General features: G+C 43.0%; 1 protein-coding gene across 3 annotated transcripts in view; it reads right to left on the bottom strand.

The window, feature by feature from the left end:
• The window catches only part of AREL1 (apoptosis resistant E3 ubiquitin protein ligase 1), a 47,894-nt gene that overhangs the window by 6,711 nt on the left and 28,960 nt on the right, over positions 1-12,223 (bottom strand). For 2 of the 3 annotated variants that reach the window (XM_046008791.1, XM_046008793.1), the window contains exons 6-17: positions 9,895-10,064; positions 9,474-9,654; positions 9,021-9,268; positions 7,001-7,078; positions 5,820-5,961; positions 5,168-5,289; positions 4,114-4,189; positions 3,215-3,324; positions 2,397-2,576; positions 2,093-2,218; positions 629-758; positions 484-542 (exon numbers count right to left, since the gene is read on the bottom strand). In XM_046008791.1, coding sequence (XP_045864747.1) covers positions 484-542; positions 629-758; positions 2,093-2,218; positions 2,397-2,576; positions 3,215-3,324; positions 4,114-4,189; positions 5,168-5,289; positions 5,820-5,961; positions 7,001-7,078; positions 9,021-9,268; positions 9,474-9,654; positions 9,895-10,064 — 1,622 coding nt within the window. The remainder of the gene's footprint in view (positions 1-483; positions 543-628; positions 759-2,092; positions 2,219-2,396; positions 2,577-3,214; positions 3,325-4,113; positions 4,190-5,167; positions 5,290-5,819; positions 5,962-7,000; positions 7,079-9,020; positions 9,269-9,473; positions 9,655-9,894; positions 10,065-12,223) is intronic. The other variant, XM_046008792.1, reaches the window with a different exon arrangement.

The raw sequence follows: 12,223 nt of genomic DNA, 5'->3' as shown, positions 1-12,223 counted from the left end.
CCTTCCCTGGAACATAGCTCTATGAGGGCAGAGACTCTGTCCTATTCGTTACTGGCTCCCTGGTGCTTCAAACGTCCATGTCTTGTAAGAGATACTTGATAAATAGTCCCTGAAAAAATAAATCCTATTATTCCCTTAAATCAACTTTAAATGTCAGAGGATTTACAAGGACTGTACACAATACCAATGTTCTTTACTCTTCAACCAGGATCAGTAATACTGGATGCATAAATGACTATTAATTATTACTCTTCAAAAATAATTAGTTATTTGGTTCCTAATGTTCACATTCTAATGTTCTGCAAGCTGGAGAGAGCAGCAATGCATGGAAGAGCGACAAAAGAGAAACCAACTCCTGCATGAAGGACTTCCCACCGCATCTCACAACAGGACGTGTAACAAGCTGGTTCCTTTGGGCACATTCACATACCTCGTCAAGAAGGGGGTGGGGGTGGGGGAGGTCCTATAATTGGAACCACTTACCTCAAGCTCATTTTCATCAAATATAGCCAAAAGGTTTTCAGGGACCAACTCATTCAGGCCTGAAACAAAGTGGCCAAGTTAAAGCCATACCCATACCACGGATACGGGGTTTTTTTCTCAAGGCCAAGAGTGGACGGGCTCTCACCTTTTAGGAAGTGTTCTACCTCCTCTTTCACTTGACTGGCCAGTCGATATTGGGCCAATAAATTTAAATAGAAGATTTTATTTGCATTCGTGACTGGGGTTTGAGCTCCACCTGTCATGAGTTCTACAACCTGAAAGAAGAGGCAAAAGACAGACAGGGGAAGCTGTGGATGGGAGTTGATCAGATGACACCTGCCCAGTACGTCCTGTGAACCCAGCCTCATTCATGAGTTTCTGATGCACATTCAGCCTCTCAACACATCTGGTTTTATACAGACACTAAGCTTCAGCCATCCTACCACTGTGGCCTAGTCCACTGGCCACCAGGGTATTAGAATAAGTCTTCTCTGACCAGGTCAAACTGTGGTGATGCAACAGAAGATGTCATGATTCCTTGAGAGCAACATCCTAACAGCTCTAAAGATCCAAAACTAAGCCCCTTGTGACCTTGTCTCTTAGACTCCTGAACCAACTTATCTGAGAATAAATAAGGCCAGGTAAATAGTGAAGAAGCCTTCTTAGATTTGAGAAATTCTGGGCGCCTGGGTGGCTCAGTTGGTTAAGCATCTCCTTCAGCTCAGGTCATGATTCTGGAGTCCTGGGATCGAGTCCTGCTTTGGGCTCCCTGCTCAGCAGGGAGTCTGCTTCTCCCTCCGACCTTCCCCCTCTCATGCTCACTCTCTCTCAAATAAATAAATAAAATTTTATAAAAAAAGATTTCAGAAATTCTAAGATGAGAATCACTGTTCCTTTTATATTCCCAGTGTGTTCACAGAAGCCATGTGATTATCAGTACCAATAGTATCAGTGCTCACAATTTTTTAGTCATTGTTACTTTACTTTCAGTGGTAATAATACTGCAACTTTATGGTCGTCATTATCATCTGATACCATTTAACCGCAAAACAGAAACAGAACCAAATTTGCACCAGACATGTTTTGGGCCTCCCCCAATTTTTTTAATTTAAAAAAAAGTTTAAATTAAACTAAATTAAAATTGAAATTATTTTCGGCCGGCAATTTTCTAGTAAAAAAGCCAAAAAATATATAAGCACAGTGTTAAAATAGGAGTTAACTACATCATGACCATCGAAGTTGAGAAAAACAAAGTTTCCGTCCCTTCCAAAGCTGCTTGTGCAGTGACACCTGATTTTCACTCATTTCTTTTTATACCGGAAAGTAGAAATGGTATGTCTTTTGCGCCATCATACAGGCCAAGATCATCACGTGTGGGATGCAATGTCCTGATATGGCTGCCACTAGCCTCACGTGCTTATTTACATTTAATGAGAATAAAACAGAGTGAAAACTTCAGTTAGTTGGTGAATAACCAGGCACATTTTGGGTGTTCAAATGCAGCACAGATAGACAGCACTTCCATCGCTGCAGAAAGCTCCAGTAGGTAGCCCTGCTCTAGTGGAGACTGGGCACCACGGGACCCACGGGCTCTGCTTCTCTTTCTCACCTTCTCCAGCTGGCCTGATCTGTTATATTTCTCTTCCGCAAAGACCAGCTCCATCTCACTCATGTCATTGTTGAGGATGAAGCAAACCTTAGATTTGTAGAATTCTGGGTCATCTGTTTCAAAGTACTGAGAAGACAGAAAGACAGAACAGAACATAACTACTCTTACCCAGAAATGAAATCTGTAACTGTTTAGAAACACTTCCCCTTCAACCTTAAGAATAATGAGCTCAGAGCGGAGGGATTCCAGAATTAACAGCCAGAGGCCTTGGTTAAAAAAAAAACATGTATATCTAAGACTTTACCTTATAATGCATACGTAGTCCTATGATTTGGGCCAAGAAAGAGCGGGTGAAGCGAGCTCGGACCAGTTGCTTATAGGCTCCGCCTAGAGAGGACTCATAGAGACACTTGCCTACCAGCCGCCCTGCAAACTCATACATCTTCAAGCGTAGGTGAGCAGGGCGATTAGGGTTGGGATGGACCTGTCAAAGAAAGAGATTAAAAGGCTCTGGGCCATTTTTCTTCAAGCTTAGTTCACCAATTCTTATCGCAAGGGAGCAGGAATTTCAGTGTTAGAATCAAAGAATCATCTAAATGGCATTAGCTATTTGGTAGCTACCATGAGTACTTTAGAGTGACTAGAAGACGGAAGGCAAAGAGGGACTTCGAGGAAGGGGAAAAATCTTACATTAAGTTTGTGGTCCCTGGCTGAGTATGGTAGTTAACCAGCGAATGATGTGATGCCTTCCCCCTAACCCAGAACTTATTTCAAACAAAGTCTATTTCTCTACTCCTGCTACCTCTACCTAGTCAAAGATCTAGTACGGAATTCAATGGCTTGAGGTATGGTCTAAGAAAGTGGCCTAATCATTCTAATAATTAGTAGATAGCCATCATACTATGTTTTAGCCAAATACTCACCTATCTGCATTTTCTCTTATTTTACAGAAGAAATAATAAAGGCAAAGAGGAGGGAGGCAATCTAATTTGGGTTCACTAAGAACAAGACACAGGTTGCCAAATTCCCAGGACAGTTTCATGACTTCAAATCCTTCTGAGAGTTTCCAGTACAACACAACTGACATCTTCTGCCCACCCACAGCGGAAGTCACAGACTCACTAATGCTTGGTTGTTGTCACTGAATCGGGTGAAGAGCTGATTGGTGGTATCGAACAGTGCTTTGCAGATTAGCTCAAACCATTCCCGGCGAGGCCCTCCCCAGTCCAGAGCTGAAAAGTATAATAAAAATAAAATGTGGGGGTGCTTGGGTGACCCAGTTGGTTAAGCGTCCAACTCTTCATTTCAGTTTAGGTCATGATCTCAGGGTCATGAGATCGAGCTTTGAACTGGGCTCTGAGCTCAGCAGGGAGTCTGCTTGGGATGTTCTTCCCCTCTCTCTCTCCTTTCTCTGCCCTTCCTCCTGCTGGCACATGTATGCTCTCTCTCTAAATAAATAAATCTTAAAAAAAAAAAAAAAAAGCGACTCTGACCTACCACTTCTTACTGCTTGTGTCCATTCATTCATCATTCGACACTTTCCACTTTCCTTCCATTCCACTACATTAGTGTCTCCCCAGTGCAAGCCACCTAAACTATGGCACCTTTTTTCTTTCTCTCTCTTTTTTTAAAATCCCACCCCTTTCTGTAAGATTACAGGATTCAAGATATTCTACTCACTAGGTTAATGCCCGCCCCACCCCCACCCCCAGTATGGAAACACAGGAGAACACAGGTCCCAGGAAGTGGACATTTCTCTTCTACAAAGGTTATTTTCCCTTCCAATCCAGACTCTTAGAGCTTGCCCTCCCAGTCCCTGTGTCTGTGCTCTACAAGCTTGAAAGACCTAGAAACACCACCTTTTCTGTTTCAACTCATGACTTCTTTTTCCTCGGGAAAAATAAGCTGGGGCAGGGGTAAGGTTGGGGGGGTATTTTTGTGATTTGTGGAGAATGGGTAAGGAGGAGGGGAGAAGTGGGGAAGAGACTTAAAGAAAATCAACAGGAACTTTTAAAACTGACCTTCTTCATCTTGAAAAACCACTTCAAAGTTCTTGCTCCAATCTGAGATGGAGAAATTCCGAGTGGCTTTCAGAGACTGAAAAGCAGTGAAGGGAAGGAAAGTGTCAGAAGACTGGCAGGAATCTTTTGGGTGTTAGAGACAAAAAACACAAGAACATCACCACTGTCCCTTTAAACCATTACTACTTGGAGGAGATGCAGTATTCATTAACTTCAATCTTATCATTTCATATTTTAAGTACACATATCTCCAGAAGAAATTAAAGATTTCAAAAAAACAATTTAATTCATCTTTACACCATTGCTTTGTTGGGAAGCTGAAGTCGTTTTTTTTTTTTTTTAATGTTTATTTTATTAGTGAGAAAACTCTTAAATAATGAAATAAAAGGACTCAAATTAGTAAGCTGTCAGCAAGAGAACCAAGGAGCCCTTGGTTTTCAGTAAAGTGCAGCGTCCACTGGAACTCTCTATTCACAGGGCTGCGTTCAGACAGGGAGCCATGCCACACAGAGAATGTGGCTGAGAAAAGGGGTTTCCAGTCACACCTGCCAGAGCCAAACATCACAAACACTTTCTGGACAGGGACCAAGCCTTCTCATTCTTAAGGAATGCAAGAACCAAGCCAGTGTCTGTGCAGTGGAGACAGACAGACATCAGGTGTTCCTTTTCCATCAGCCCAGAGTGACAACAGAAATCATTTCCTTTTAACCCAGCAAGAGCTCTTCTCTTCCGGGGATGCAAGCACAAGAACGCTCCTCTGTGACAACTGCTTCTCCCTTCCCCACATACAGGTTCCAAGAGATGGTTCTGGAACTAGTTTAGTACAGACTGTAAAGCCAATGTGTCAACTAGTCTCTCTCCTCAATAATACGTCTTGAACAAATCCACCCCAAACTTAGTATAATCAGACACAGAGAAGAGCAGTCTTTAATAGATATGTTTAAAGAGAAATTTGGGGCTCAGAGAAGATGACCTGGGGGGTATAACCCAACACCAGAGAGGTTTCTACTTGCAAAACCCTGACAACTGATGGCGGAAATGAAACTTTACCCACCGATTCCAGCAAGGTGTGTCTGCTGACCTTCAGGGTGACTTTGGAATGTGGTCTTTTCATATGTACCTGCCGAAGCTCTCGCTGGAAGAAGTTCACCTTGTCCTGAAAGGTCTCAGAGCCTCCTGAGGAGCGAAAAGATCCATCATGGCGACAGCCTCATTACAAGACATCTGGGCAGTCCGCCCCACATCTTCAGATGCCCAGGGTGGCTGGGGCTCCTGCCTTTCCTGTCAGAACCCCTGTCCAATCTTACCTATATTCTTTTTTTTTTTTTTTCCCTTTTTATTTATTTTTTTTCAGCGTAACAGTATTCATTCTTTTTGCACAACACCCAGTGCTCCATGCAAAACGTGCCCTCCCCATCACCCACCACCTGTTCCCCCAACCTCCCACCCCTGACCCTTCAAAACCCTCAGGTTGTTTTTCAGAGTCCATAGTCTCTTATGGTTCGCCTCCCCTCCCCAATGTCCATAGCCCGCTCCCCCTCTCCCAATCCCACCTCCCCCCAGCAACCCCCAGTTTGTTTTGTGAGATTAAGAGTCATTTATGGTTTGTCTCCCTCCCAATCCCATCTTGTTTCATTTATTCTTCTCCTATCCCCCTACCCCCCCATGTTGCTTCTCCATGTCCTCATATCAGGGAGACTATATACCTATATTCTTATGGAGGGAGCGGATGAAAGTGGCTGCTAGAATGTTCCTCTCCTTACAGCTGAGCTCCACAGGTGGTTGAATGCCATCATCTACCACCAGTGTGAGGAGCTTATGAACAGGGTCGGGGCCAAGGTATGAAAACTAATGAAGGGAAAAAAAGAAGGCGTTAACCTATAAAACCCTCAAATCCAGCAAAAACTTTCCATATCCCTAACCTTCGGTACCAACCCATAAACAAATTAAGCATGTCTCCTCTAAGCCAGTATCTCCTAGGAGTATATCACCTTGCTTTTCATGTTAAGTGCTCTATGATCCAATTGTACTTAAAATTATTTCAGTTACAGAATTACTGGTTACTACTAGTTACTACTAGTTAGTTACTGTTTACTACAGTTACTACTAGTGGAGTCACTAACTCCACTAACTGGAGTTAGTGAGGATCACAGGCAACAGGACAGCTCTCCTAACATAAAACCGAAGGAGGATGAAGGGAGTAAAGATATATAAGATAAAGGGGCACCTGAGTGGCTCAGTCGGTTAAATGTCTGTCTTGGCTCAGATCATGATCCCAGGATCCTGGGATTGAGCCCCACGTTGGGTTCCCTCCTCAGTGGGGAGCCTGCTTCTCCTTCTGCCCCTCCCCCTGCTCGTACTCTCTTTCTCTCTCCCATGCTCTCTCTCTTTTTCAAATAAATAAAATCTTTAAAAAAAAGATATATATAAGATACAAATGACTACCTGACGAGGTTGGACAGACTGGCTGGAGGAAAAGCAATTCACCTTCAGATTCCAAAAGCTCAGAAAGTTAAAACAAATGTTTTTAATATATGAGAATGCTCATTCTATAAGAGTTAACTTCAGCACACTGGGAAACCAAGCCTGGGCCAGAATTGCCAACACCATCTCCGTTAACTTAGTCTCAGTGGCAAAAGATAACTGTGGAAGAATTCTGACTTGCCACTAATTCCTATTTCTGTAGGCATGTGCCCTTCTAGAACTTCTATATTCTTCATGCCAGGTTGTGAGGAGAAAACAACCCTTTCTTTATTTGGCAATGAATCCTGTGTGCACAATAAGAACTTCCAGAAACACCAAAAGCCCTTCTAGGAAAAAAGAAAAGGCAGAAACATTCCAGGGTCGAAGTCTACTCAGCGTGAAGCAGATGTAAGGTTCAACTTACTTTTGTTCCTGGGCACACTCGGAAGGTATAAAGGCGCCAGGGAATGATTTTCAGGTAGAACTCCTTCACTGAAAATTGCTGGAGGACAAAAGTACAGAAAAGGAAGTGAAAGAGAACTAGAAATGGTCTATTTGGGTATCGTAAGTAAAAAATCAAGAGTCCCTACCTCCATTCCTCATCATCTTTTCCCTCTATGGACGAAGAGGATAATTTTTTAGTACTAACACCAAATCAGTACCATCAATTCTATCTTAAAATAGGCAAATCAAAAAATTACTCTGACAAGGCAAATTTATCATACAGGTACACTTTGTAATCTCAATACTCAAGTCTTACTACCATTTCCAAATGTCTGAGATCAGGGTTTCACTTTATGAGTAAACATTTCACCTAGAAATGATCAAAATCTCCCTGTGTTCAGCTGGGTGCTGCCCAGATCTCCTCAATGGAGGGGGAATACCAGTGGCCTACACCCACTGCTTAACCCTACTAGAATGGAACCACGGATCTGCCGGGGGGAGGCAGGTGGGGAACAGGGGCGCGTGTGAAGGTGGTGGTGTGATTTTAAAACAACAAAGTTCATAAAAATATGTAAGAATAAAGAAGGGTCTCTTTATACTGTTATAAAAAAAGAAAAAGAGAGGTTTAACTTTTAAAAAAACTGTTCTCTAAATGTACAGATCAGACTTTTCCTTGATTTAAAAAAAAAAAAGCTCTTCATGAAGAAAATTTCAAACACATACTAAAGGAGAGAAAATGGTACAACGAACCCATCATCAGCCTTAACAGCTGTCACTTCATGGTCAATGGTCAATCTCGCTTCCTCTGTACCTCACCCTGGCCCTCATTCCCATTCGCCTAGTCCAAAGCAGGGCTAGATTTTTAAATGATAAAGGACGCATAGAAAAGTTTGAAGTAGAACAAAATCAGAACTCTTGTTTTGGTTATGAGATGAAAGAGCTGTCACAGGATGTTTCAAGAGCTCTTTTTTCTGAGATCTGAATGACTAAGCAAAATACTAATGTTAAAAAGAAAATTCCTAACACAAAGTGCCTCTTAGCTCAGGGGCCTTGGGAAGCTCACCTCCTTGCCTCTGCCAAAATTTCTCTATTCTGATCTTGTTGCCTGATAGTGACATGCATTTACTGTGGTTTCACAAAGCACAGAATGAAAGATCAAGCTGTTTCAAAACAGCGTAAGGGGCCAACAGTAATTTTTATACCAGTGAAAAATTTTTAATGGTCAAAAGCTGCTTTATTTAAAATTCTGAGAGCCATGCCTTGAAAAATCTTCCCAGGAGCAAGTAAAGGGCAGAATGCACCTGCTGCTCTAAAGCACCAAGGTAGTGCTCGCTTCGGCAGCACATATACTAAAGCACCAAGGTACACAGAATCTCTGGACAGAGTTTCCACCTAGTCAAAGCCAAACAGGTGCAACAAAAAGAGGGGGCACAGGGGCGCCTGGAGGGGGGCTCAGTCGGCTCAGGTCATGATCCCAGGGTCCTGGGATTGAGCCCACATTGGGCTCTCTGCTCAGTGGGGAGTCTGCTTCTCCTTCTGCCTCTCCCCTCACTTGAGCTCTCTTTCGCTCCCTCTCTAAAATAAATAAAATCTTTTAAAAAAGAGGGGGACACAATCTTCTGCTCAACCTTAAGTAGTCTCTCTTAGTGTTCCAGAAACCCTACAAGTCAAGGATCTCACCCTGATTCTCACACTAATACTTGGTGGTGGTTTTTTTTTTTTTTTTAACCAATGGCCGGTTACATGCAGGTTCAGGGAGGAGGGTTTTGAGACAAGAATGGGAGGTCCAGGGCTGCCTGGGTGGCTCAGTCCGTTAGGCATCTGCCTTCGGCTGAGGTCATGATCCCGGGGTCCTGGGATCCAGCCCTGCGTCAGGCTCCCTGTTCAGTGGGGAGCCTGCCTCTCCTTCTCCTTCTGCCCCCCTCTCGTGCCTTCTCTCTCATGCTCTCTCTCAAATAAATAAACTCTTAAAAAAAAAAAAAAAGAATGGGAGGTCCAACCTTTGGTGACACATAGCAGTACACCTTCTTCGGTTTCTTCACCTTCTCGGGGGTCTGGCACTCAGAGGGTGAGTCCTCATCCTCCTCCTCCACGGCTGTGGAAGGCCGGCGCTGGGAAGAGCTCGTGTGCATGGGCGGAAGGTGCCATGGTGTGCCGGTACAGTTGGTAGCATTATAAAGATAAGCCTCAAAGTAAATGCTCACTCCTGAGGTGGACACATTGCGTTCAACAATATTCTTCTCATTCTCTGAAGTATAACAAGGAATAAGGTTTTAAAGTAGGACACGGGGGAGAAAAGAAATGACCTATCACTAGACCTTTAGTCCATAGGACTCTTGAGCCAAGTTCGCCTCAAATAGCAAATGTGTGTGAGGCCGGGCAGAAGAATGCAGACACACAAAGAACAAGTGGTCTGGGAACGGGGCTAAATCACAGCTTTTCTTTCAACTCACCACTTAGGACAATAATGTCAAATTCACCATTATTGATTGGCTGATTTTGGTATGAAATGCAGGCATGGAAGCAGCCGCGAGAATGCAGGGTAAGTCGTAAGGACACCTGGCAGGTCTGCCTGTTGGAGGTCACTGACTTCTCAAATGAGACACCAGTGCTCTCTTCTTCTTGAGGACCGAGCTATAGGAGGAAAACAGAGCATCACTGAACATTGAGAATTTTCCCTACTGCATGGCAATTTACTCTTGACAAAGAACTTTCCTATCTGCGAGCTGATCTAAGTCTCTTAATTATCATGAGATGGGCACTGTCAGATGGAGGAAGGACAGCACAGAAATCAGGGCGGAGACGAGAGCAAGTGAATGAGAAGGAGTGAGAATGACAGGGAAGGAGCAAAGGAGAGGAAGGGAAGCTGCTTACCTCATGAATGGACACACTGTAGTTGTGCTCATCTCTCAAGGATGCAGAATTGTTGGTAGGGTTGTCGTACTCATCTCGGGGCACTATTTGAAGGGTGTGTGGCTGTCCACAGGTCAACACCAGAGTAGAAAAATGGCACACTATTTTGGTCTTGGAAGGAACCACCATTCCTGGAACAGACAATGGAATCTAATCCTTAGAGGGGGACTTTTCAGAACACGAAGATCTCTTCAATTAGTGAGTCCCAGAGAGCTGGGCCCCACCTAATTCCTAGGGATAAACACCACCATTAAGACGACAAGAAAAAGAAAGAGAAAGAAATTCATTCAAATGAACTGGGGGACTCATTTTCACAAATTTCCAACCACTGCGGTACTAAACAAAATGAGAAAAGGACTCACAGGAAACAAAACTGAGAGTTTCAAAGTGCCCACAGTCCCACTGGGAACCTACAAGTGAGGCAGGCCTCGGAAATAAGTACTTAAAAAACATCAAAACAAACAAACAAAAAACCCCTGAAACACTTGGGTGCAAATCTAAGGACAAATGTACAAGACTCCTATGTTGAAAACTACAAAATGTGAATGAAAGCAATGAAGAGGTCTGTATAAAGTCAGACGTTACCATGTTCATGAACTGGAAGATTCAGCATTGTAATGATGTCAACCCTCCCCAAATAATATACAGGTTTAACACCATTCTTGTGGAAATCTCAGTGAGAGTGTTTGTAGATATAGAAAATAGTGTTCTCTTCTGTATGGAAAGAGAAAGATTCTGCAGTGGCAAAAAACAATCCTGAAAAAGTTTACCTCATTTCAGGATCTACTGTATAGCCATAGTAATCCAGATTCTGTAGTATTGATGGAGGGACAGACCCAAAGATCAATGGAATAGAACAGAGGACCCAGAAATAGACCCCTGCAAATATGCCTAACCAATCTTTTTTTTTTTTTTTTTTTTTTTAAGATTTTATTTATTTGACACACAGAAAGAGATAGCGAGAGAGGGAACACAGGCACGGGGAGTGGGAAAGGCTGAAGCAGGCTTCCCACTGAGCAGGGAGCCTGATGCGGGGCTCAATCCTAGGACCCTGGGATCATGACCTGAGCTGAAGATAGACGCTTAATGACTGAACCACCCAGGGGCCCCTGCCTAACCAATCTTTAACAAAGGCTCAAAAAAAGGACAATGTAATAGGGGAAAGATGATCTTTTCAACAAATTGTGCTGGAACAAGTAGACATCTATAAGAAAAAAAAAAAGAAGAAAAGCCTTGACACTATAAAAAATGAACTAAAAATGGATCAAAGCCTTAAATAGAAAATGTAAAACTTTAAGGAAAAAAAAAAAACCACAGGAGGAAATCTTTGAGATCTAGAACTAGTCAAAGAGTTCTCAGATACCTAAAGCATGATCCTTAAAAGAAAAAATTAATAAACTGACTTCATCAGAATTAACTTTTCCTTTGTGAAAGACTATGTGAAAGGGATAAAAAGAAAAGCTAAAGATTGATAGAACAGGGGCGCCTGGGTGACTCTATCAATTAAGCATCTGCCTCCGGCTCAGGTCTTGAAACCAGGGTCCTGGGATCATTCCCACATCTAGCTCCTTGCTCGGCAGGGAGCCTGCTTCTTCCTCTGCCTGAAGCTGTCCCTGCTTGTGCTTCCTCTCTGAGAAATAAATATATAAAATCCTTAAAAAAAAATACTAAGTGTTTAACTACCACATGACCCAGCAATTATGTTCCTGGGCATTTACACCAAAGAAATGACTGACAACGTATGTTCACACAAAAACCTGTGCATGAATTCTCATAGATTTCTTCATAACAGCCCCAAACTGAAAACAACCCAGATGTCCTTCAACTGGTGATGGTTAAGCAAACCAGAGTACATTCACATTGTGGAATACTACTCAGAAATAAAGAGGAACCAATTACGGTACACTCAACAACTTGGCTAAATCTCCAGGGAATTAGGCCAAGTGAAATATAATTCCATTTATCAAAGATTTTATTTTATTTATTTAAGAGAGAGCAAGCGAGAGCACACAAGCAGGGTGGGGGGGGCGCTGCAGAGGGAGAGGGAGAAGCAGGCTCCGTGCTGAGCAGGGAGCCCGGGACTCGATCCCAGGACCCTGGGATCATGAACCGAGCCAAAGGCAGACACCTAAAAAACTGACCCACCCAGGCACCCAATAGAATTCCATTTATGTAACATTCTTAAAATGACAAAATTATAGAAAGGGAGAAGAGAATCATGGGCTGCCATGGGTTAAGAAATAGGTAGGTGGGGGAGGGAAAATGTGTGGCTATAAAGAGGCAGTGTAAG

Source organism: Meles meles, chromosome 6 (genome assembly GCF_922984935.1).
Source record: "Meles meles chromosome 6, mMelMel3.1 paternal haplotype, whole genome shotgun sequence".
Classification (NCBI taxonomy): Eukaryota; Metazoa; Chordata; class Mammalia; order Carnivora; family Mustelidae; genus Meles; species Meles meles.
The sequence above is the reverse complement of the archived record's forward strand: the minus strand, read 5'-3'. Positions and strand labels throughout refer to the sequence as shown.